This window comes from Camelina sativa, chromosome 12 (assembly GCF_030686135.1).
Source record: "Camelina sativa cultivar CO46 ecotype springtype chromosome 12, ASM3068613v1".
NCBI lineage: Eukaryota > Viridiplantae > Streptophyta > Magnoliopsida > Brassicales > Brassicaceae > Camelina > Camelina sativa.
In genome coordinates this window covers 21,429,922-21,457,292 of record NC_141891.1, presented here as the reverse complement: position 1 = coordinate 21,457,292, position 27,371 = coordinate 21,429,922, and the positions used below count along the sequence as shown (strand labels likewise).

The following is a 27,371-nucleotide window of genomic DNA, read 5'->3' as shown; positions in this document are numbered from 1 at the left end:
AATGTAAGATAAGTCAGCCGCATTCATAATAACTCAGCCGTAAACAATAACAACTCAGCAATTATGTATTATAACTCAGCCGTAAACACAAAAACTCAACCATTATGTATGATAACTAAGCCGTAAACAATAATAACTCAGACATAAAGTTAAACTTACTTCATCAGACAGCCACCCAAAGTGTTCATCCTTCACTAGCCAATTCTTTCTTTTGGTGATGAGATTCCTATAGAATTCAATTTCGACTGTTGCCTTGCCTAATGGTAGATGCCTAACAAACAAAAAAACACAGGTTAATATAATGTTAACAAGTTGTGATTAACAATGGGTCTAAAGGGTCATACTCGGCTGTCTTTAGGAGCTCCATAAGTTTTTTCAACTGCACCGGAACCGGTGCTAAAGGATCATATATTCCAGCTCCAGGTACACATCCCTTCCTCATGCACGTCAGTTCGTTGTCTCCAATATAAGGAAAAATCCTTGCTTGTGGAGCTTGTTCTGTATTCATCGCACTTCCATCCGGGGACAGCTTAACACTCTCCAGCCTTAAAGCTTTAATTCTACCAAGCCTACTCTTTTCCTCCTCATCATCATCGGATTTAGGTTAAAGGAAATATTTTTTTAGTCATAAACTCAGTGTCATATCACATACACTGTTGTCAGCAGTATCGGCACCAGCGTTTGCACCAGCTTCAACTTCTCCCTCATTCAAAACAGGTGCTGCAAAATTCAACGGCCTCACGAAAGCAGGCTTAGTAGTCGCCTTCACGGCAGTAGGCTTAGGAGTCTTTCTACTTCTTTTCTTTTGCGGATTATCTCCAACCTCCTCGGCTTTTGCCTTTTTTCCACGTTCGCTTTGGCCTTCTTTGCCGCTGCCAACTCTTTGGCATTATTTGCCGCCACCTCTTTGGCCTTCTTTGCCTCTATTTCTTTGGCCTTCTTTGCATCTAAGTCTTTGTCCTTCTTTGCATCTTTGGCATTTTTTCTCGTGTTAGGCCGTTGAGTTGGTTTTGTAGCAGCTGGAGACCTCTCAACGAAATCAAGAGGATAATCATCATCATCCAATTCTTTATTCAGATTCTTATTGACCCTAGCCAAACCACTGCCATCTACATGTATAACATAGCGAAGACAATTAAAGATAATGATAACTCAACATAAATATTCTGGAAAATCAGTCATAAAATTAACATAATTCAAACATTACCGGAGGACTGTTGACAGAGTAGTTTTGTTGCCTTTTTCCTGGAACTGCTGGTGGACCTTTTGGTGTCACCAGTTTTTCCCGAAGGTCTTCTGGTAACAGGTTCTTTATTTTGAAATTTGAACACACATCAAAAGTGTTTTGGCCAGTTTGCCCAACACCCATGGAAAGCATGTGCTCTTTCATCTGTTTGAGTTCACTCTCAACTGTTCGAGTTCACTCTCAACAGATCCAAACCTGGTTCCCAACCTTTCATTCATCCTTTTTTCTATTCTATCTCCAATCTTCTTCTCCAGATTCACAACAATGTTTTTTTCAAAGGTGTCAAACCTTGAGGCTAAATTAGACACCAACTCAACGAGAGTTCCAACCGACACATCTTGTCCAGGGTCGTCTTCTTGATCTGGCCACGTATGAAATAACTCACGTACATCATCCTTCATAACCATTTTAGTCACACGCAGCTGTAACTTAAGAGATTATGAAACCCATCAGTAAATCATAACTCAGCCATCACTAAATAATAACTAGCCATCACTAAATCATAACTCAGCCATCACTAAATCATAACTCAGCCATCACTAAATCATAATTCAATCATAACTCAGCCATTACTAAACAATCACTCAACCACATATAAACCTTACCTCACCACGCGCTCTGATCTCTTCAGCAATTACGGAATTCAGCGTTGAACGTGTACGGTTTCCACCCCATTGAAGCAACGGTATGCCACCATTTTCTTTTTTTGCATTCCCAAATTGTTCTCCAAAGAATTGGACTGACTCATACGCACAAACCTGTAACACGGGTGTAAAACCACTAAGGGTGTACGATCGTCCTTTAGGCTTCATCATCTTTACAGAATCAACAAGAGCTTCAAAAGTTGACCGACCCCACGGATAAGTCTTCATGGCTTCATCATCAAAAACTCATTTCGCACTTTCAAATGGTATTCTAGAGTTTTTATGCATGGCTTGAAAACACTACAGCCCCAACCATTGACGGGGCTTAGGTTCCCATCCCCTGCTCAATTTTAATGCTGCCCTGAGTTCAACTAGCGATAGACCTTCCCCACCAGGAACTTTCAAAAGTCTGAAGAACTCTTTATGTTCCTCGTTAAGTTCAAACCTTTTTGTAGGCATTGGGTCTATGTTTAAACCCGTGACATGAGCAAATTCATTCAGGCCAAACCTGATAGATTGACCACCGACGATAAACCAAAGCTCTTTCTTATGTATTTTTAACTGGTTACATAGTAGAAAATGTACAACCTTAACAGACCACATGAATTCACCATCAACTAGCTTAGGAATTATTCCAATAGGTACTTTCTTTGTTTCATCCCACACATCCTGTCCTATTGAATCCCTAATCTCAGGGAAATCTGTCATCTTGAAATTGATATTAATTTTTTTACCATCTAGAATAGACTCTTTTCTGGGTAAAGTCTTGGGGGGTAATCCCTTCCTTGTTCTTCAGAAATATCCTTAGCCATCTGATAAATATAATTCAGCAGTAAAACATAAAATAAATCAGCCATAACATATGACAAACTCAGCCGCAAAGCATATAATAAATCAGCCACAAATACATAACTCAGTTGGAAAGCATAAGATAACTCAGTTCCAAATTCATTGTTAACCATAACTCAGCCACATCAACAAACAAACTGACTAAATCAGTCGTAAAGCATACAATAACTCAGCCATCGAATCGAATAGACCTAACAAATCAGCCATCGAATCGAATAGATCTAACAAATCAGCCGTCATATGTAAACGAAGACAATCAGCCATAAACAATCGATAAAAACTCACATTCAGCTGGAAAACTCGAAAATAAAGGTTCGACACATACCGGAACTCGTAAACGAACACGACGAAGAGAGAGAGAGAGGACGACAAAGAGAGAGAGCGACGACAAGGAAGAGAGAGAAAGCGAGCAAAGACGGCGAGAAATGACGGCGAGAGAGTGGACAAAGACAGAGTATCGCCGGTGGAACTAGGGTTCGGCGACGAGAAACGACGAGAGAGAGGTTTTTTTTTTCTTCGGGTTATGAATAGTGAAAACTGTTTTTTTTCCCTCATTGACATAAACAAGAAAAAACAACTGTCGATTCTGAAATAAAACTGCTTAGTGACGTAGAAAATCGAAAATGATGTGTATTTTAATTTGCTGATGTGTATATTTTTTTTTTACTCAAAATCGAAAAACTAAACTCAAAGGATAAATTGTAATTACATCCAGAACACTAAACATTTAAATAAATTTTAAAAGATTGTTAGATATAAGGAATAAACCAACTTTTGGCGTGAGTAATTCTTTCTTAAAGAATCTATTTTTGTCAATTACAAACTCTAGTCTACTAGGACTTGTAAAAATTTTAGTGACCTCGTATGAGTATTAAAATATTGCATCTAAGGGTATTGCCATGGATGACGATGCCATGGACTACGTTTGACTTTTTCTAATAACGCAGAATGTTCAATGGTGTGTGGCTCATGTCTTTTATGCTCTATGTTCTTAGTTTCTTTTTTATTTCTTTTGAATTTAAGAATAGTTTTGAACGGGTGATTATATTTAACTCGCGAGAGCAATACGATGGTTTATAAAAAAATGGAGTACGTATCGAATGAGTTAATTATCAAAATAGTTTCGTAAATATGTGTTCATACAGTATATTGTTAGTAGTAGCTGTTGGTTTTACGTCTTTCAGAAAATTGTTAACGGGCTCGGCCCTCGAGGAAGTGACGAAGACAACCAAAATTTGGATGACGAGGGTTTGTGACTTTCGAGTCTTGTCCTTACAAACTCAGGTACAAATTATTTATTGGTAATTTAGTTCAATGCAATAGTACCAAATATATGATGCAATATACTTACGATCTTACAGAGTGAAATTTAGAATTGTTGTTTCATATATTTGAATTTGATTATATCACCGTTAGAATAATTAATATATCAGTATTTTTAATTATGTTTAATATTTTCTAGGGTTTTGCAAGTTTTTCTCATAAGTTATAATTAAGAATGTCGAATATTGGAAGTCCCCTTGGCCCAATGCTTTGATACCGTGTGATATGGGATTCGTCGTCCAGGTAATACGATGTAGTGAGAAAAAAAATCTAAGAATGTCGAATATAAGGGATTCAAGGGTAGGTAAATGATTTTTTTTGCTAAGAATATAGATATTTCATTAAAAATTAAAATAGTTTAGGTTTACAATCCAAGGGATTTATACACCTATACAAATGATCCAAACAAAAAAAAAAGAAAAAAAAACATGGAAACATAATTTAGAGGGGGGTATTGAGTTTGATATTTTAGAGGATATATTTTGGAGTATTCTTCAAATCACTTGTTATTCAATTGATAATTTTAAAAAATCTATTGAAATCCTATGTTATTTAACTTAAGATTTAAGTAGAATCATATAAAATAATTCACAATCTCTTGTTTTTCAATCAATAAATTATAAATCTCACTTGAAATCCATTGTTATTCAAAATATCATAGACTTTTTAGAATTGCTAGTTTGAATGATTCTGAAAGACATTTTTTTGGGCAATTCTCATAAATACCACTAAAATAAGTTTTATTTCCAAAAATACCATATTTTAGTTTTTTATTCAAATATTGTCGGTGAACATACTTGCTCTGTTACGGAACGATCTGGCTGTAGCCGTAATGCTAAACCACCAATCCTAGCTCAATTATACAAAGATTATGTTGGTGGTGTGGGAGGTTCTATTGTGCCAAATCTTGTTGGGGAAGGGCTCAACCTACGATATGGTGTATTGGTGGGCTACTGGAATACTCTAAATCTAGTCTTTTTAATATGTATGTTTTTTTGTTGGCTTTGTGTATGTGATGGTATATAGGGTATACATGGAGAAATTTCTTATGTTGCTAGGGGGCTTTGTGTACGTGAAGACGTAGTGGAAATAATAACAAACAGATCGTAGCTTTAGTTTGTTGGTTTTCTCAGAAATTAGTTGATTCTATGGCCTGCACTGCACATATATATAATTCGATCTAGTTGATATTGTTGAGTGCTGATGTCTTTTACTGACCATTTTCATATAATAGCTTGGCTACTGGAAGACACATCGTACACTTATAAAGGCGCATGAGTATGTTAGGGGTACACCTGAAAGTGGATACGCTGAATTACCTGTATATTTATACAGGCTGAGGTCCTCTAATCTGGGGACCCTTACTAGACTGGTCGTTGATTCAGAAGACAGATTCAAGTATTTTTTTCATTGCGATTGATGGATGCATTAAGGGTTTCAGGTATATGCGAAAGTTGTAGTTGTAGATGGAACCTTTTTGAAAGGTGAATTCAAAGGGACTCTTCTGATAGCGATAACACAAGATGGGAATTTTAATATTTTCCCTCTAGCGTATGCGGTTGTTGATACATAGACCGATGTGTCGTGGGAATGGTTCTTTACGCAGTTAAATAGTGTAATTCCTGATGATGAAGAGCTTGCACTGATATCTGACTGGCATAAATCTATTGGTAAAGCTATCGGTAAAGTGTACCCCCTGGCAAGTCGTGGAATCTGCACTTATCATCTTCACAAGAATATTATCCTGAGATTTAGTGGGAGCGAAATATTCCGGCTGGTAAAAAAAGCAGCTGCAGCGTACCGTGTAGTTGATTTCGAAGAAATCTTCCAGCAAATTCAAAAAGCGAATCCGCAACTGCATGCTTACTTGGTGCATGCAGATGTATCCAAGTGGAGCAGGGCGCACTTTCGTGGTGATAGGTACAACTTCACCACGAGCAACATTGCAGAATCGCTAAACAAAGTACTGAATCCTGCGAGAGCCTATCCCATTGTAGAGTTATTAGAAGCGGTTCAGAATATGTTGACACGTTGGTTTGCTACAAGGAGAAAACAAGCAGCCGCAATGCCAACTTTACACACCAAAGGAGTGGAGAACCTGTTACAGGTATGAGATTCATTAACATATCCATCGATATATATATGTTAAAGAAAGAAATGGAAAATGTTAGTGGATATGTTGTGTTTCATAGGTTATATGAACTTACGCTTTCATTTACTCATAGGCACGTATTGAACATTCAAGGCGTCTAAGGGTTCAAGAAATTGATGAAGATCGATTTCAAGTAAGTTGTGGTACCTCAACGCATGTTGTCAATCTGAGGTATAAGATATGTTCATGTAGGCGTTTTGATCTAGAGAGGATGACATGCGTACATGCTATCGCAGCCGCATATAAGGCCAACCAATCAGTTATAAACCTGTTTCATCCATTCTTCCGCAGAGACAGCCTCTGCAGTGGTTATGCGGAGTCGATAATGCCGATAGATACATCCTGCATCGTTCCTACTGATGTTACACCGTCCAGATGTAAACCGCCTTTCGTTAGAAATCCTCCAGGAAGGCCAAAGATGTCCAGGATGAAGTCTTTTGTCGAGGTTGCGTTGGAGACGAAGCGGCCCCGCAAACAGCATGCTTGTTCTCAGTGTCAACAGGTTGGCCACAACCGTACAACATGTCCAGCTAATACGTAGTGCAGGGGCGACAATAGACGTGTTATCTTTTCATGGCATGTGAGGATAATACTCTTTTTTCCTAAGTACCACATAGCTTTTTGTAACATGTTTATGATGGACCTTTTTAATTTGTAAGCCCACCTTTTTGTTTAACTATAATTGTTGTCGAAATTGGTCCCGGCTGCCCTAGTTGGGCCTATTATTCGTGTGGGCTTTTTAGAAATGTCAAGCAAACGGTTTACTGTTTGAATAAGATACTTACAAAAGCGAAATATATCTGTTTGTGTATTTTATGTGGTCCATTAGAGAGGACATAATGCGATGGAAGGATAGTGTTTCAAATGTGTTAACCACATTCACTGTACCTGTCAACGGACCAAAGAAGTATGTTCCTTCATCCGTTTTTTTTATGTACGGTTGACATGTAGACTTATCGTAGATAACTATTGTTGTGTACGTACATATATTACGGAGTACAAAATTTTATATTTTGTTGACAAAATAAAACCATATATTATCCAGAATCAGCGTAACATTCGGTTCATTCAAAAGTACAAACACACCGGAAAAAAAGAGTTTACAAATTTTATAGATCTCTGAAGGTTCTTTCAATATGCTAAACTCCCTGAGCTCTCCCTTTCGCCAATCTAGTTCCTTTCTTCTTAAGGTCCTGTATTCTCCCCTACGTGCTCCATTATATGTTCTATATAGTAACGTCCAGCGAATTCAGATCTGAGGTAAATATAGAAAGTGTATTAACGTATTTGACAGTAACAACATATCCAATTAGATACTTTTATAGGAAAATAAACAGCTTACATCGCCTTGTAATGTTCCATTCCTACGAAATCTGGTTTTATATAGATTTGCGAAGAGGCAGCTGTGCTGACGAGACATGGTGCACCTACAGAACATTTACAAAATTAGATGTATATGGTTTCACAAGGCTAGTTTCCTTAACTGATGTATCAAATCGAACGTACCTTATGAAGATGGGTTTCACCGCAAAATACAAAAGATGGGTTTGGATGTAAAAGTAAGATGACACCTGTTTGCTTCCCAAGCATTTATGAAGCGAACAGAATAGTCATCTATGGCACGACACTTTTCATTCCTACGACTTTCTCATGTTAATATAGATCGGGAATAGGAAAAAACTTTAAATGAAAATGTATTCAAAAGGTAGCACAAATCTCCTTTACCTTCCGTTCAGTAGGGTGAGGACAACTTCATTGGCCGCATTTGCCCCCTCGAGCAATCTTTTGTCTTCCACTCCAACTACACACCCACAAACATCTGATTCGAGGAAGACACATACTTTAAACGTTACAACCTATGTATTTTGATATGAAATTGTCTACTAACCTAATTATTTAGTATCAGGGCTAAAAACTAGTAATGTGCACAAATATATCATTTAGTTAAAGCAAACGTTTTTTAATGTTGTTCCAACAATTTGTGTAATGAAAAATTGAAGATAAGCGTACCGAATGATATGGGATGGGTAATTCTCTCTCGAGATATATCACCCAAATCCTCGAAACGGAAGTAGAGTTTTTGCAGGATGGGGACTATCACATTTTTAAATGGTGGGATGAAGCTATGATGGAGGAACTTAAAACAGTGAAGGAAGATATTCTAAAGTTGACTAGTTTGAATCAAATGCGTGAAGCGCTTCAGGAACAAAAAGAGGAGATTGCTAACATCTTAAATATGCACAAGGAAAATCATATGGAGTTGGGAAGGCTGAAGGCGTTGATTGCGTACAAGAGTGATGGATTAACTATGGAGTTAAAACTGACGAATGTGTTTGTTGCGACTTTGGTTATACTAGCAATAATGACCTATTTTTTCAAGTAGATTGGAAGTTTCATTAGTAGTACTTTGGGTTGTGGTTTTATTGTATAACATTAAGTTGCTCATCTATGTGGGTGTTGGTTTATTATATTTGGTTTAGTCACATTTTTTTATCGTCTAAAAAAATGACTGTTTGAAACGTTGTCGTGTTATTATTACTGACCAAACTCATGAATTAAACATAAACATTTGTACACAAATGTACACATACATTTAACATTAAAGGTTGACAGTATTAGGAAGATGCTTACCAAATAAAATAAATAATAAATAATTAACCATGTGTAATACACACAACATTTTACATCAAATTAATACTATCCACATAAGATAGATTGTTGGTATGTAGGTAATGTAGATAACATAAAGAGTTCAGCGACGTGGTTTAAAAATTTGGAATGTAAACAACATTCACAAATGGAAACATAAGCTACAATTTGTCGTCATGTCATTAGAATTATGGTATTGGCTATGATATTAGAAAAGGGAACAACAGAATGCAACGTTACCTAAGCAGCAGTTATGGGTGAAAGGAGACCATCGTTCGTAAATTTTGTCGAAGGCAACGTAGTCGATGTAGTGATTGGTCGACAAGCAATGAATGTTGTCCATAACCATGTCAGCAGTGAAATTGATCCGGAAGTTGGACGCCACGACCTTCACAGCGGATGTGTCGTTAGTGACGACGAAATTTGAGAAGGTTTTCCACGAACCCTCCTCAATCCCCGTACAGAACTGGGGCAACAGGTCCTCGCTGATTGTTGCCTGCATCTTCTCCTCCTACGGTGCGGGAAAAAGTTCAACTATGATGTATGAATCATTTGATATTAAGTGCATATAATGATGATGAGACGAGTCACTTACGAAAACATCCGAAACAACCATTTCAAAGGAGGCGATGTTCGCTTCTCTCTTTCTCCACTTGCAGATGATCTTAACAGAAACCTTCCAATCAGAACGCCACGTTTGGAGATCGGATAGTCTGTCAAAATGCACCATAACTTTGTTGCACTTATGTTTTGCGGGTGATATTTGGTTTTAAGAGACAAATACATACTTCACCGGGTGAGTATTTGTCTTATTATATAAGCAGCTAACAAAGACCAATGGATTATCCATCTTGTGGCTTTTCAAAACGTCGTGACTGCACTCCATATAGATACCTCGTATTTAGATAATTAACACGTGTAACTGCCGGTTTAGCGAAGACGATACATCGCATGTACTTGTTAATTATGACCCTAGAGTCCACGTTATATATCCTCGAATAATAGTTTGGTAATTTTCACAAACTAATCCAATGTAAAAATTTATCAAACATCAAGGAATAGTGAATATTAAATACAAACCAATAGCGTTGAAGAACTGTGTAAGTTGAATAAAAATATTAACGAAAATCACAACCGTTGCACTGTTTCAAAAATATTTAAAAATTGTTAAGTAGTAAAGCTAAATCTTCGTTCTTGGTAGGAAACGGAAAACTGAGGCCTCAGTTTTGACGGCGCATTTGGATGTCCGATAGGGTTGTTTCCATCCCCAGTATTTGAATTAAGGTGTTTAGATCTGGAATAAGTTCTACAAGAGGAGCGAGAATAGAAGTCCATGACAGAAAATTTAAGGAAGAAGAGATTATGAAGGTCGGGCGTTTTCAATATGTCCCAGCACTTGCAAGATTAGTACCGTCTGACGTTCAAGATCATGCGTTTAATCAAAGATCGATCCATAATCTGGCTAAACTGCACCCAATCAAGACAGCAGACATCTTCGCATGCGAGGCTGCTAAAGAGGTATGTACTTGGTTGATATAATACGTAAACGACTTGAAACTATAAGTTTCGTAATATGTATATATTTTTTCTAATACATGTATCATCTTATAGGTGGTTATTAGGCGGATGGTTGGTAGTGGGGAGCATTGTGATAATGGAGGATTCGCGTGGCATGATGAAGAGGAAGACCATCAAGTTGATAACATTGAAAATCTGATTAAAGCTGGCCGCAAATGGGATGAGGCAATATGGTTGTGAGGTGATGATAGGTGTCCAAAATAGATACGACCTGAAGAGAAAGGTTTGTTGACATTTATACATTACAAAGGGCTTCATTATAAATTAAATTTCTTTTTTTATTAATGGCTTCTTGGTGATATAGTTACAGTTGACTGTCGAAAGAGAAAAAGAGCAGACACCGCAACAATTGAAAATAAGAAAGAGAAGACCACAAGGGGACATGATGTGCGACGGGGGGGGTATGCCAGTTGTTCATGAACGTTTGGACGATGACCTATTTGAAAGGTATGCGGCGGAACTAAGCCGGTTCTACAGGAAACAAGAAGCACTGATAAAGGAAAGTCATGAAAACATGAAGATTTTCGTCCATACAGAGATCCGCACGGAGATAAGAGCTGCACTTTTTGAGGTTAAAAGAAATGAATATGGGGAACCTTCTTATGGTTCGAAGACAGTTTCAGAGAAGAAGTATTCAAAAAAAAGAAGAGGGAAAACTAAAATGTTTTGAAGAATGAGTTCTGTAATGGTTAGGAAAAAAAGGGGAGAGAAGGTCCGAAACAGGGGATGCGGTGACACTTCTAAGGTTGATATGACAAATAACGTAAGGGTTGTAATTTTTTCACTACTTACATATATTAAATTATGTTGCTATCGTGGTGTGCACAGGATGATCAAAATACTGATGGTTCGAAGGATGTCATACATGGTGAACACTCTGTCAATGGTGATTCGTCAGTTGGAGGCCAGGTAATGGACAACATGTGATTTAAAATGCGGGTCCATCAAATTAATGTGGGTGTTTTTTGTTTATGCACCTATCATTTCCCTATATATAATTAACTGTAGGGTACACCCCGTAGTCCTATTACTGGGTGGGAAACAGATAATTACGACTGTGACATGAAAGAACCATCACCGGAGAATGGAGATAATGAGTGTCGCCAAGATTATGACGGGGGGGGGGAATTGCTGTGGAGCTATCACCAACTACAACCGTATCCAATGTAAGTATTTGACACAAAGTGGAGATTACAACATTATATTCGTATTAAAGCATTGTCCACCTTTAATTGAACAGATTTTGCTGCAGTTGAATACTAAAATGGAACCTGATCTGCATTGCAACAAAATGGTAGGTCAGGAAGTAACCATAAAGGGGATCACCATTTGTAGGTTTCATATATATTCGGTTATTTGTTTATCTCCTCCAATCTAAACGTGTAAAAATGTATTTTGTGCCAAGTTCCTCCTACAAACACGCGGTTCAAAAGTTTCATTATTTTGAATAGGTGGATGGGGAAGAACTGCATCAGGAAGGCAAAAGTCGAGTGGTTTAACAGTAACGAAGGGGACATAATACATAACGAAGGCGAGTCAGTTGAGGGTTGTAACAAAACCAAAAAACCTGTAGAAAATGAAACTACAGTTGACGGTCAACAAGAGGCAAGTGTCTAACTTTTTTGATTTCAATTATTTGTGACATTAGTGTACATAAATATGAATCTATGTACGTACATCTTATTAGGCCGAAGTCCAAGCACTACGCAAGGAAAGCGATGTTGAGGAGGGCTGTAACAAAACTGATGGACATGTACAAATAGAAACTATAGTTGATGTTTATCCACTAGCAAGTGTCAAACTTTTTTTTTCGACTATTTGTAATATATATAGTGTCTACTTAGATGGTCAAGTGTACGTCACAATTAATCTATGTACGTACATCTTATTAGGCCGGAGACCAAGCAATACACAAGGGAAGCGGTGTCGAAGAGGGCTGTAAAGAAACTAGAGGTCAACTAGATAAAATTCCAGGGGAGGAATGTATTCTCGGTGACTCAGATAATTTAGTGCCACAGTCGGTTATTATTGTGGATGAAACAGGACGGGCATAAGAAGTGATAATGGAGATACGTCAGAATAAACCATCCGAAGCCATAGTGATAAAAGCAGGATGGATTTCATACGACCCGATGGAAGATGTTGATGATGGGAAATTCGCCAAATTCACCGACTTGATAAAACGCGATAATGTTTAAGTGTAGTATATATTACTTAGATGACATAATTGGTATGCTCAACCATTAATATAGGATATTCGTAACAATATTGCGCAGGATACACAACATTTTCGGATTCCGCAAGGCAGATAACCTATTCTTCTCTACTCTTATATCGCCCAAACAATGGGTCCATAGTCAGGTACATATTTTAAACTTTACGTACACGATTTTAGGTGTGTTCATGGTGTCTTGTTGGATTTATATTTGAGTTGGTTTGCGTTTAACTGCATCTGCAGCACATGGAGATGATTGCCCTAACGCTGTGGCACAAAAACGGAGAAGACATGATAAAACGAAGGAGCGTAATTTTGGACTCCGTTCTCTTTTACGAGTTGACAAGAAGGTTCCAAGCATTCAACAAGTCCAAGACGAAACAGAATATCCGGTGGGACAAAGTACTCATTGACGTCTACAAAGCTGGTATCGGCCCAAGAAATTAAGTAGCGAATAAACATTCTTCCTGGTTGTACTTATTACTTTCACGCAGGTGGTCCATCTGATCCGTAACCGTTTCTTAGGATGATATTAGTTCGATGCCTTGGAATACAATTTAATTGCCTCGCTCATCATATCATACCTCTACCTACATGTTGCCAATGTATGTAAGATTGCCAGTAGGGACAACTTAATGTGCTCAAAATGGAGAGAAACTAAGTACCAACCATGCACATAAAAATAATGTCTATAACGTTAGAGAATCGATTGTACGTACAGATGAAGATACGAAAAGAAGACACTTACAAATAATATGTACGTACATAGACCATAATAAGGCCGTTACTTAATTGATGATACGTACACATCTGATAAAGGCCTTACATATACTAATACGGGTTAGAATGACGTCATAATGATACATATCTAAACCCTGCAATATACAAAAAACACTAGACCTAAAGAGTGTTTAAACCGATCGGAGCTATGTGAGTGACCAGACGTCGGATAATCTAAGAACGACATCCTTAGATCCCATATGTTACCAAAAAATATAACCAAACACACATCTTCTATTAGCAACACGCGTAAAACTAATCTTCACCGGTTCCAAAATTATATTGCTCCGGTAATGTACATGGAACATAACTTCTTCAACTGTTTGATCCCGAGATGAATTCAGCTTCCGGATATTCTAATGTCTCCGACATAGCATCTAGTTGCAGAAAGCAGTCTCGGTCTGGGACCTCATCAAACACTTCTGCAGCAATTTTCATCCTAATCGAAGGCATGGCTGCATCATAGAGGCATGTGTAATTTAGACCAAGAGCTATACACTCTAAGCACTTCAACGTGTACACACCACAGTCACCTTCTTGATAGTTCTGTGGGAGTGTTTTCACCCGGTAATAACTAAATGCCGCCCCCCCCCCCCCCCGATATTCTCATCTTTGTACTTCAGGTGATATGCTTGTATAAGGCGTGGAATCATTTTTGCGAACGGCTTACACTTCCTTTGTAGAATCGCGTCGCTTCTACCGCTGTTTATGCTATCGTAAACTCTTAGCCTTCGGTGGACTAAGTCAGCTTCGATGGCTACCCAATGGTTGTTATCGAGGTTATATGGGAAGAGCAGGGTGTCTACATCGTCAACTTACACCTTGTGTGTCATTCCGTATTTTGGCAGCCTCCCCACGTACATCTCAAAACAACCTTCTCCAAAAACCCATTTCTTAGAGGCTTCAATTCGAGGGAATTCAAATGCCCATGTACTAACAAAAAACGGATCGAGGAAAGCAATATGATCTGTTATATATGGGGATGGCGTTTGCATCCCCCTAATACGGAACATATGCATACATGTAACCATGTGCTGCAGCACGAGTGACATCTATCAGGCATTAGTATACCATAGTTAGCTGCGTCAGATGTTATTGAACAAAACTACGAACCTTACCTCATCCCATAACCAGCCAAATGTTGTAGTTGGCCACGATTGTTTAGGGGTCAGGAGGCGAAAATAATATTCGGCATTTCTAGTGCAAGGTACTTTAACCCTGAATACCAAAATTAACAAATCAGTTATAAATCGTAGTTGATATCCGAATATAAATACTAATTATATAACAACTCTAAATGAACACTTACAAATCATCAGTTAGGAAGGACTTCAGCTTTGAAATTTTCTCAGGACTTGCCTCAATAAAAGGATCGTACACTGCGGGAGATAGGACTACAGTTTGGCTTTCACGTTGGGTAATTAATGCAAATCGTATTGATTCGTCATTAGGGCTTAACCCTATGTTAGTGCCCACTGGATCTACTAATAGAAGATCAAGCTCTCTTGAGGGAGGAAACACCTTTTGTAACAAATGTGCAAAATACCTGGCTTTCTCCTTATCTTTCAGTATATGAGATGATGTAGGAGTACTGGTCCCCTCGGTTAAATCCACAACAGATTCGCACTTTCGATCCGACCATACAGGATTACCACCACTTACCGGATGGATAACATTAATAGGAACGGGTTGAGCACCTGCTCCATCTACTTTGTCATTATACTTTGCTCTTTTATCACCTTCCTCTGTCTGCCAACTCTGTACTCTTTTGCCACGCTGCACACTGTCTACCATCTGCTTTGGAATCGGCTCTACACTCGCGCCTTCGTTGTCCTCTGGTTCGATTTTAATACTCCCTGACCACATGATCTTATCCTTAATGGCTAATAGATTCTTAACACAACTAGCAACTTTATAACCATCCTGGTCCGAATGCTTCATCTGATATAGCCATGACTTGAACAAAAACATGTATTTGACGTTATATACAAGACATTTGAAATATAATATGACGCTGTTAAACTAGAGACAAAGTTTACAAATTGCAAAATTTGTGTGTACGAAAAAAATCATATATCAAAATAATTACAAAATTATACAACTTCACAATAATGAAATTAATATTGGTTCCTCGAATAGACAAAAACAAAGATTTCATACTGAACACTAGATATATAATAACAATTTTATCAATACGGTACGCAGATCATACCTCCTCTATTTTTGGTTCGTCATTTCTTATTGTACGAGGTCCTTGCGTATGCGCTCCTTCATTCATTGACTTGATAACAACTTTCTTCAATAGTTGAACGTCACTCTCAAAGTTACCCATCCTACTCTCCATACCTTGAAGTTTGTACACAACTTCCGCTATTGCTCTAGCAAACGATAACTCAATATTATCCATTCTCGCCCATAGTGTTTCAACCATAGTAAATAACCTGCCACTACCATCTCCACCCTGCACACCTGACTGCTTATCTCCAGAAGCCTTCTCTGCTGAACATTTGTCCCCATCACTTTCTTTCTGCTCCTTCGCATTTTTGGGGACATTACTGATGCTGGTTGGGGCTGTTTCAACGAAATCATTGTCACTTAACCCTGCAACAGGTTGCCTCCTCTCCCTCTTCTCTTCATATGTTCCCCCTTCCTTTTTTTTACACAATTCCATTCTCTTTCATCCACTTCGCCATTGATCACGTCTAACAGCAGATTATCCAGTTTCTTCTTCAAACCTTCCCCTACACCATACAAAGAATACTGTCCTGGCCAATCTGGATATATGAACTCCAAAGGTTTAGGTACTAGATGCTTCACCTGAAGCTGCATTTCACATACCATAACTTTTAATATGTTTACTATTAGATAAAATGCTAACAAATAATATATACGTAAATTGAAGGCATACCTCCCCATTATTTAGGAGTTTGCTCCCGGATATGAAGGCTTCAATATACTTCCTTAGCCTCCCTCCTCTCCACCTTAACAGAGGCAAATCTACACCTTCTCTTACATTCCCATAGCTAGCCCCCAGCACCTTCACGCTCTCAAATGCCCATATCAGCAATACATGGACACATCCATGGAGGGTATAAGCATTGTTAGGTAACCCAAGAACTTTAATGGAATCAACTAAACTCTTGAATCCAACCCTACCCCATTGAAAACTCTCAAATGCTTTTTCATTCAACGCCCTTTTTGCGTATTACAGAGGTATCCTACTGTTCCTTGATAAACCAAGCACTCCAACATGCACAAGATACAACCGAACAATTTGCGTCTTCATTTCATCAGACCACCCATGGCAGCTTCTCAAACCGTCAACTAGCTCCTGCCAGTTGGGTCCATTAAAAGCTTTCACCTTTAAAGCCGCCCATAAAGGTGTATGATCGACTTTACACTCTGTTTCATCAATCTTCTCACAATTCAAACCACTAATTTCTTCATATTCATATAGAGAGAACCTTAGCGGCTTTCCTCCAATCAAAAACCATACCTCCGATAGAATATCTATTGACAGTTGATTGGTCAATAGATAATGAATGGTCTTCCCACAAAACAGGTAGTTGGATTCCGCTAGATCCAATAACACTCCCAGCTGCGAATTCTTTCTTATTTTGTCGTACACCTCATCACCAACGAAGCCTTTCAAACCAGCTAGATTGGACAAACTACAATCATGGTGCATGCTTCTCATCGGCAGTGGAAATTTACCATCCCGATACAGCCTACTTGGATACCTCTTCGCATCATTGCTTGACCCCATAACTACGACAGAAGCATTAGTTTTGTTATTAATTCAATATCACAAAACATATGTTGATTAGATTATCAACGAAACAACATGAAGTCTCACAAATATCTTCCGAAAAACATAGTTCAAAAGAATACTGAAAACTAACATGAATATCGTCATAAGTAAACCACGATATAGAAATTTACTTCACAGTAGATCGCTATATTTCCCTCCTCCTCAGCTTCAAACCATCTCGCCGTCCGCCCGTGGTCCATCAGCCAAACGTCCTCCACACAGATTCTGTCCACGCCGCATGCTATCAAAATAGTTTCAAAAATAGCCGATCTCAACCCAACTTTCGTAAGACAAATAACACAATGATTCAAGGGATCGATTCCTGCTTTTAAAAGAATTCTCTATTTTTCCCTTTTAAGATCTTCGTTTTAAAAGTAAATGACATAAACCGTAATAAAACACACAACCCTGGTTTAGAAGTAATAAGCAAACTTTTCTGTGTTGTTTGAGTAAGTCGAAAATCATAACGTGTTGTTCTAGTAATAAACCTACTTTTATGTAATATTCTATGTAATTTCCCATTAAAAAAACATAAGAGAGCCTCTTATTTAGTAGACTCATTTATAGAATAAAACACCATACATGTCAATTTTTTTTTGTTGGCCAAAGAGAATAATAGAAGTATGAATTTTTTTTATTTTTTACGGGTTCAACATTTCTTTCTTTCTTACATCTCTCTGTCTCTCTCTTTCTCTATCGAGCGAAGACCAAAATTGACGAAGGATTGAGATGGATTTGATTTTGGAGTCGATTGATTCGGATGAGATTGAAAGCAATTGGAATCAGAAGGTAAGATTATCAATTTAATAGTATGAATTCGCGATTAGTTACACGGATTAGGGTTGTTTGGGTTTTTGTTCGCAAATTAGTGTTCTTTGATGGTTGTTTGATGGGTCTGATTGTGTGAGATTTAGGTGTTGTGTCTCTGGTTTCTTCTTTTGTCCATCGCAGACACAAGGAGGCACAAACATCTCTTTATTTGCTCAGTAGTCAGTACACAAGCTGCCGGGAGATATAGCCTGTTATATTGATATCGTTGTACATTTGATGGTTGTCTTACAGCCTTTTGAAATTCAGAATGAGCATCAGGAGCAGGCAAAAGCTATCTTAGAATATATCAATGTAGATGCCAAGCTGCTGAACCCTATTCCAAATAAACGAGAACGAAGACCCGGATTAGACCCCCGTCAGCAGGAAAGCTTTTCTCTTGACCTTCCGACAAGGTAAAAAAAGATCATAGCAACTGAGCCATTGATCTTTTCTTTATTTTTCCACTTCATCTTGATTCCTTTACAAAGTTAGTTGAAACCTATATTAAAATATTCTTGTTGCAGTCAACCACCTCCAGCTCCACCAAGCTTTGGTGGTAGTAAAATTCCAAGACCTGAAGAGTACTTTGCTGAATATGATAAATATGAACGTGAATTATTTCTTTTCTCATGTTCATAGCCTTACCGTGTTTTATTATATAACTGACATGCATTTATGCTTTCTTTTCGGTGGATTTGAAATAGTTGCCAATCGAGAATGGCATAAACAAACTGGCACCAGTGTGATAGATACACAACAAAACCCGCCAGCAAGGCGCCCTCGCAGACCAGGACTTCAAGGGTATGCACTATGAGCAACTCTGTTAGAGCATGTTTCAGAGGTGTTCCATTTCCATCTTTTGCTATCTGTTTTCCTTGATACTGAAAATTTCAAATTCTAGGAGGAAGCGGCCTTCGTTCATGCTTACTTCTGAGGATGGTTATTTCGCTGATGATGTCAACCTAGAAGGTTCATAAAAGGAATTCTCCGTTCCTTCTGAGCAAAGCTTAAAGAGGACCACAGCTGCACAAGTTATGACTGATGCTGTCAACCTGGAAGCTTCAGAAAAGGAAATCCCCATTCCTTCTGAACAAAGCATAAAAAGGACCACATCTGCACAAGTTCTGACTGCAGACAGGGAACTAGATGGCGAGTGACCACTTGTTTGACCATCGCTACCATTTTGTGAAATCATGCTACCATCTGATAATGATAGAAACTGTGTTTTGCATATTCAACCGTAGACACGGACAAGGACTTAAGCAATATTTTGCATGAGTTGCTTGCCTGCAGTCGGGATGAGCTTGAGGACGGTGGTGCCATCAAGATAGTGTTCGCAAACATTGAAAGTTCTGAGCTTTCTCTGCTACTGCTAAACTGATATCTATGTACACGTCCAGGCGAAGCAGATTCTGGATAACAAAGATTATTCTCAACTAACCATTTTCCCTTTTCATGAATTGTACTTCTATTTTTTTATGTTTCAATGTTTTCAATGTTTAAAATTTTATGAAATGCAATAATTTTACAAACATCTACTTTACTATGCAATAATTTCATATTCTATTTTAATTTCTTTAATTTTTTTAAAAAATTTTCAAATTAAGAGACTCAAAATAAGAATCCACCATTGAAGAGAAAAATTGTAATTATGCTTCCTGAAGTTATTATTCAACTAAAAATACATTTTATATTAATTCAAAATTATAAGAGCGCCAAAAATATAACCCCCCATTGAGGTTGCCCTAAGGCTCAAGATCTTAAACACAGTACACAATAATCAACAAACATAAAAAATTAATACACACCCAAATCTTCTTTTACTCTTATCCTTGTGATGATCATCAAACACGTACATGCAGTTTTTTTGTTTGACTATGTTTTTAGTGCATGCGATGATCATATATGTATGATTTTTTGTAAGTTTGACAAACGATAATATAGATACCGACGTACATGGCCGATTTTATACTTCTCATCTCACTCCGATCTCGTTTTTTTTTTTGTGTTTCATCATCTTTAAACGATTGATTTTCGTGTTAATTATATGTTTTTAGTAGTTGTGATTCGTTTCATCTTTTAAACAAAAACTAGGGTTTGACCCCGAAGGCCGATGCGAATTTTGTGCTGGGAACAATGATGACTTGAGTTGGAAACAAATTTTATTTTTTGTATTGTAAAATATTCTAAAATCATCTAAAATTTATTAGTAAAATCTCACAGAATCACATTTCTTTTCTTTATTTTTTAGATTAAAAAACTCTAAAAAGTATTCAAATCTTCTAAACTCTCACTCAAATTTTTTAAAATTCTAAAATATTTAAATCCTACCAAATCCTCTAAAATACAAGTTCATTACTCTTCTTTAAGAGTAGGGGTCTCTCCAACTCCACTCTATTTTACAGTCAAAACTTTATTATATAGCAACTTTTGCTCCAACCATATTTTATATTTTATTCTAAAATAGTGGAAATAATGAGATTGTCTATATTTAGAGTAACTCTATTTTTAAATCTATTTTTTCTATTAACTCTACTAGAGAGTCAAAAATAGATTACCGCATTGGATAAAAACAATAATCTATTTTAGAGTTACTCTTTTTTTTTTTCCGCAAATCAAACTTTCATTAAATTCAAAGAAATGTAATTACAAAACATTATACAGAATTATTGTAACACAATTATTACATACACAAATGTATGCGTCACACACTAAGAAAAATACAGCAGAAGGGAGATTGACGATGCTTTCCGAAGAGTAGCCTTACTCGCTAACCGTTCATAAGATCGGTTATTGTCCAACTTCATATTTGATTTTTCTCTGTTATGATTTGCTTGCAGCATCTTGTGGCTGAACTTTATTTTTGCGAACCATAACTGTAAACCCAATGTGTCCAAACATAATTCTGGAATATAGACATAATGGCACCAAAGCTTCCCTACCAAAATCTTTTTGAGATATCTAGATTTTGCAATATTCTTCACAAATAGGTTCAATATAAAAATAATCTCCACCGTACCTTCCTTTGAAGAGATCTTCTTGATAAACTTCAACAAAACTCTAAAACTCAATGGAGACCACAATTCTTTGTTTGACCTCACACTTTGCTCGACACCATCATCAATAACAGTACCCAATAAACGATATATGTGAATAGTCAGAGTCATAATTTTTTGACTATGCAAATATAAGATCCTTGCCACGAGAATAAACCAAATCGGCTCCAACTCTTGTACAGACTTGATCAACATCTTGACATGAAAATCATCAAACCAAATTTCTTTTGACCCAATATCATTTTGTCGCCTTAATGTGATCAAGCCCTCATTCAAATTCTCTATGCCAATACAACAAAAGCCAAACCGATGCAGTCTTAAATCCATGACCCAAACACTGGCATCACCAACAATCCTTCCCGGATCCCAAATCCTAATCTCACCTCTGTTTTTCATGTAGGGAAGAGACAAATAAGATTGAAACAGACATACAGAGGAGACGAAGTGAGAACCATCAATCGAAGATGGAAATAAACTGACGCAATTACTCTTGGGCTGAGGCTTGAGTAAAGTCAGAGATATACTATTCGACAAGAAGAGAATGAAAACGCGTGTTTGGATAGAACGCCAACCGCGACAAAGACGAACCAACACAATCCTTTTCCGTCTCAAAAACAGAACTCCCGATGAACTTTGGGTGTGATTAAACGCCACACAAGTTGAGAATGGTGTCAGTAGAATTGACGGACTCAGATCTGACCACACCATCTTTCCAAAGGAGCAAAGGATGGAGATTTGGAAACTGGATTTGCAGAAATCACAAACTAAAACCTATAAAGAAAGATAAATTAAGAAACTGAAAAGAGAGAAGGGGCCGACCGACGCCGGAGAAGCCAGCGCCGGCCGGAAACTGAGGAGATCGAAAAACGGTTTCTTCTTCTTAAGCGTCGCAGAGAGAGAGAGAGAGGAGAAAGTTTTATTTTAGAGTTACTCTATAATTCTATATTAGAATAAAAAAAAATAGAGATATACATTGGAGATGATCTATTGGAGATGATATAAGTGATGAAGATTTTGTCGCTTTTCCAGTTTTGTTGCTTGAGATGATGGACAAATGCAAATTGTAGAGCCAAATTACCAAGATACAAAACACTAGAATCCTTTCACATAAGCTCCAAGATTGTACTGTCAATGACAAAGTACTCAAAGCGAGATCTAGTGTAACTTATTTTTCTTGTTCTTTAAATCCATGGAGAATTGGTTTAATCATTTATCTTTCCTATCATTTGTATCAACATTTTTCTGTTAGTTGGGACTTTAGTGGGATTATGTTTGCATTTTAAAAATGCTAATAAAAGTATAAACCAAGTTGATATTTTTAGCTAAAGTTGCAAAAGATTCTTTTCCTATTGGTCAAAACTAAAGAGTATATATCAAACAGATTCTTTATTTATATATACTGATCCCGATTTGATTTCTCTATAAGAATCATGTTGTTGAATATCCTGTGATTATATATGTCCCAATTTTTTTTGTCAAAAACATGAATGGCTTGTTGTGACTGCGAAAACACATTTACGGCCATGATTGTTCCTCTCTCTCACTCATTTTACAAGTGTGGCATGAATATTTTTTTCTTTAACCAGGTTAAATTTATACCGACCATCAATAGTGGCAAAAAAAATTGATTAGCATTTTTTTAATAGTAAAAGATGACATGTGTATGCTACATTATTTAAACCTTTATAGTGTCCACTTGATCTAGTAAAATATGAGGGGAGAGAGAAAGCTGGCCCCTAAGATCTTGGAATCCTTTTCGACATGCATGTGGTGATGAATGATGTTATCTAATCATTGAAACAAGTCAAGTTGCAAATGGCGTGGCCCATCTCCTGCTTTGTCAATGAGTAAACCTAGCAGCAAGACAAATCTATTAAGAGATCACACACATTACTTTGTTCCCACAATAGATGTTTTTTTTTTCCCACAATAGATGTTTTTATTATGTATTTCTCTATCTCGTGCTTTCATAGATTGTTTTACAGAGCTCTTCTATAAGTTGCATCAAAAGGTAATTTAGAAGTATTCATTATCAGGATTGAACAGAGGAAGAAGATGAACACAGAATCGAGCAAGAACTAGAGAGAGAGTGAAGAGAGAGAGCTGAGCTTAGTGAGAGAAAGTTTGTTATTCTCATTAATCTGTAAATGAATGATTACAGCTGTATATGTACTAGATTAGGATTAAGTAAAAGGAAGCTTAATCCTACATAAACTATACAATATATAAACCAGTTAATTAATCCCGGTTCACTATACTCTGATACACCCCCCTCAAACCTTTCAATCCGGATCCATAGAAGGATTGTAAAGGTTTGACAAACCCATTCGATGAAGTAAAGAATGGAATTGTCGTGTCTGCAAAGGTTTAGTCAGGATATCAGCAAGTTGGTTCTCTGTTCCAATGTGCAGTGTCTTCAAGTTCCCAAGCTTGATCTGATCTCGCACAATATGGCAATCAATCTCTATGTGCTTCGTTCTTTCATGGAACACTGGATTTGTGGCAATGTACACTGCAGATTTGTTGTCACAGAAGAGCTTAGCAATCGAGGTAACTGGAGCTCGAAAATCCCGAAGAAGTTGCTGAATCCATAGGACCTCCCGAGTAACCTCAGCCATGCTCCTATACTCAGACTCTGTACTGCTATGGCTCGCAACATGCTGTTTCTTGGATTTCCAAGAGACAAGTGACTTACCAATGTAAACACAAAAACCAGTAATCGAACGCCTTGTATCAGTGCAGGATTAATGACATCAGGCAAACCAGTTGAAGTAATAGATGTAGATGGCATATCAGGAACAAAAGGAATTGGATATTGTAGAATGGTATGTGAAAATAGATCAGCAGTGTGTGGTTCTGAAGCAAGATATGGAAAAATATGTTCATGAAAAACAACATTACGGCTAATGGAAATAACATTCGTATTTAGATCCAAAACTTTGTAACCTTTGTATCCTGAAGGATATCCCAAAAAGACACTAGACTGTGCTCTCGGTGTAAATTTTGTTCTATCCTTTTGCAGTGTACTAACATAGCAAAGACAACCAAATGACTTAAAAGCTTTATAATCCGGTTTCTTATGCATTAACTTTTCAAAAGGAGAAACATTATCAAGTAAAGGAGATGGTAGTCTATTAATGATAAAAGCAGCAGTAGTAATGCAATCACTCCAATAGACAAGAGGAACATTTGATTGAAAAAGCAAAGCTCTAGCCACATTTAACAAATGTTGATGTTTTCTTTCCACTACTGAGTTTTGTTGCGGAGTATAAGCACAAGAGAAGAAATGAAACATGCCATGTTCTTTAATAAGATCCTTAAAAGCTAATTCTGGGGCATTATCAGTTCTAATTGCTTTTATCTTTGTATTGAATTGAGTTGCAATAAGTTTCATAAACGTAGGAAAGACATGAGTAACTTCACTTGTATTTTTCAACATATATATCCAAGTCACTCTTGTACAATCATCAACTATGGTAAGAAAATACTTGTATCCTTCTATAGACTCTACCGAGAAAGGACCCCATATATCTAGATGTATCAAATCAAATGGTTTCTCAGAGACATGATTATGAAAAGGAAAAGACAAACGTTTTTGTTTAGCTAATGGACAAACTGGACAATGATCTAGACGAGAGACACTTGTTTTATTAAGAGAAATATTACCCGACATAAGCTGTAACTTGGCGTTTGAAGGATGCCCAAGGCGTTGATGCCAAAGAATTCCTTCATCCACAAAGGATCCAGAGACTTGATTGATGACAGGAGACTTAGCAGGTGTAGATAGGGAGTGTTCATTCAAGATGTAAAGATTGTGAAAAAGATTAGCACTCCCAATCATCCATCCCTGAGAAGACTCCTGTAAGAAACATGATGTAGGATAAAAATGAGCAGAGCATTGATTATCATGCAGCAAAGTCGAAACACCAATGAGATTAAAATGAAAGGATGGAACATAGAAAACATTATAAAGAATCAATGAATCAGACAAATGAATGGTGCCAGTTTGGTTAATAGGGAGTCTAGTTCCATTAGGTAAAGCTACTGTGATGCCAGAGACTAAAAAAGTTTCACTAAACTTAGAGAGATCACAACAAACATGACTAGTTGCCCCACTATCAATAATCCAAGCACCATTAGGCAAAAAACTATGAAGAGAAGATAGAACGTGATGTTTATATGTGAGATTACTATTCTCATATCTAAGATTAGAAGAGATATTGAAGACTGTACCAGAAGACGATTGAGGAGCCATAACCCCTAATTCTGTAATAGATGCACGAGAAGAAGAAACTTTAGGCACTGAAGCTTCGGAAACCTGAACATGTGATAGTTGATTGACCATTGGTTCTGTAATCTGAACTCGAGAAAGTTGACTGATCAGATCCTGAGCTTGACTCTGAGTCAGCTGACTCACATCCAGATTAAAAGCATTAACCGGAGCAGGAGGATAATACGGCATGCCTCCATCAACCTGAACATTTGCCACCATCCTTGGTTGTGACATACCAGATCGTGGACCAAAATTCTGATTAGACTGACCTTGAGGATAATGTTGACCTTGATTGTTTTGATTAGCCTGACCACGAGGCACAAAAGAAGGTCTCTGAGTATTCTGTCCTTGACCTGAGTTGTTCTGAGTCGGATATTTGTAACCAGGTGGGTAACCATGAACCTTGAAACATGTTTGAATCGTGTGTCCCATCTTCCCACAATGAGTACACATCGGTCTATTACCCCTTGGTCTATAAGTGTTGTAAGCTGCCACATACTCACACGGTTCCACCATATACGATCCATTAGAAGGATCACCTTCATAACTACCAGTCGTCTGAAAAGCAACATTATCAGACTTGACAAGAGGCTTGAGAGAAACAGTGCGTTGTCTTTCATCTTGAGTAACCATGTTGTATGCTTCCTCCATACTTGGTATTGGTTTCAGCATCAAGATGTGTCTTCTCGTCTGTTCATAACTCTCATTTAACCCCATCAAGAATTTAGTTACTCTACTACGATCCTGCAAACGTTCCCAAAGAGCAGCTGCATCACATTCACAATGACCACAAGTGCAAATAGGAAGTTCTATTTCTTGTACTCTTCCCAAAGTGTTACTAACTCAGTGTAGAACGCACTAACATCCAAAGAACCTTGTTGAATACAAGTAAGCCTCTGTTCTATCTCATAAACCCGAGGCGCATCATCTTGCTTGAAACGAGACAAGAGATTCTTCCAGATACCTTATGCAGTTGAAATGTACAACAAGCTAGCTCCAATTTTCTTTGAAACTGAACTCATCAACCAAGTGGAAACCATATCGTTGCAACGTGACCAAGAACCATGACTCGGATGATCTACGGGAGGTTTTTGAATCGAACCATCAACAAATCCCAATTTATTCCTAACATTCAAACCCATCCGTACTGATCTACGCCAAGAATGAAAATCTGAACCCGAAACAAGTCGATCCAAAACCAATTGCAACCCAGCATGATCAGTACTATGAAGGAAATAAGGATTCTCGTAGAGATCCGTACCTGAATCACACAGATTTCGCACATTTTGATTCGTCGAAGTAGTCGGACATTGATTTGATCCCATATTGATGAAGAATCGAATTGATTATAAGAGATTGTTCCTATCGAAAGCAAAATAAGAATCGGAAAAACAATAAGGTCAAAGAAAAAAGAACTCAGAGAGAATCGTATGCGAACACGAGTTGAAGAATCGCTAATACGATGAAACAACAAAATTCATAAAAGAAAGAGATGATGAAAGAGATGATGTGAATGAGAATAAGCTCAGCTGAAGAAGCGCTCATGATCGATATAGCTCTGATACCATATCAGGATTGAACAGAGGAAGAAGATGAACACAGAATCGAGCAAGAACTAGAGAGAGTGAAGAGAGAGAGCTGAGCTTAGTGAGAGAAAGTTTGTTATTCTCATTAATCTGTAAATGAATGATTAGAGCTGTATATGTACTAGATTAGAATTAAGTAAAAGGAAGCTTAATCCTACATAAACTATACAATATATAAACCAGTTAATTAATCCCGGTTCACTATACTCTGATATTCATCTCTCACCTTTTCTTATTGGGATCACATTTCTGATACAATATATCATGACGGTTGGTGACTAAATTCAGAAAACTTTGGTGTCACCAACTTACGTGAATATATATGCTCAAATATGTGGTGAAAATTGTTAACACGATCATGTAATCTCTGTTTCACATAAACATTATTTTCTAAAGATT

At 37.4% G+C, this 27,371-nt stretch overlaps 3 protein-coding genes and 1 pseudogene across 7 annotated transcripts; 2 read left to right on the top strand and 2 right to left on the bottom strand.

Moving 5' to 3' along the window:
- The first annotated feature begins 3,823 nt into the window (after nt 1-3,823).
- On the top strand, nt 3,824-6,755 carry LOC104733756 (uncharacterized). The gene is made up of 7 exons (XM_087477061.1): nt 3,824-3,828; nt 4,890-5,007; nt 5,297-5,383; nt 5,504-5,620; nt 5,669-6,169; nt 6,288-6,385; nt 6,506-6,755. Exons 1-7 carry the CDS (start codon nt 3,824-3,826, stop codon nt 6,753-6,755), a joined length of 1,176 nt encoding a protein of 391 aa, XP_087333187.1.
- Nucleotides 6,756-13,751: 6,996 nt separating this feature from the next.
- On the bottom strand, nt 13,752-17,202 carry LOC147930857 (uncharacterized). Its single transcript, XM_087477060.1, has 9 exons — nt 16,933-17,202; nt 16,646-16,851; nt 16,345-16,588; nt 16,137-16,259; nt 15,649-16,086; nt 14,746-15,392; nt 14,555-14,654; nt 14,311-14,470; nt 13,752-13,891 (listed from the first exon to the last, which is right to left on the bottom strand). The coding sequence occupies exons 1-9, from the start codon at nt 17,200-17,202 to the stop codon at nt 13,752-13,754; spliced, it is 2,328 nt and encodes a 775-aa protein (XP_087333186.1).
- A 623-nt stretch (nt 17,203-17,825) lies between these two features.
- LOC104732462 (centromere protein C-like) lies at nt 17,826-19,591 on the top strand. 5 transcript variants are annotated; one of them, XR_015575627.1, is made up of 5 exons: nt 17,826-18,036; nt 18,310-18,470; nt 18,582-18,638; nt 18,762-18,858; nt 18,959-19,591. XR_015575627.1 is itself a non-coding variant. In XM_010452011.3 (5 exons), exons 1-5 carry the CDS (start codon nt 17,977-17,979, stop codon nt 19,032-19,034), a joined length of 480 nt encoding a protein of 159 aa, XP_010450313.1. In that variant the 5' UTR covers nt 17,826-17,976; the 3' UTR covers nt 19,035-19,591. The 5 variants fall into 5 exon arrangements, 2 of the variants coding, with proteins under 2 accessions (XP_010450313.1, XP_010450314.1); XM_010452011.3 differs by having other exon boundaries at nt 18,582-18,667; XM_010452012.3 differs by having other exon boundaries at nt 17,830-18,036; nt 18,325-18,470; nt 18,582-18,667.
- A 5,050-nt stretch (nt 19,592-24,641) lies between these two features.
- On the bottom strand, nt 24,642-26,711 carry LOC147930856 (uncharacterized; annotated as a pseudogene).
- Nucleotides 26,712-27,371: the final 660 nt, after the last annotated feature.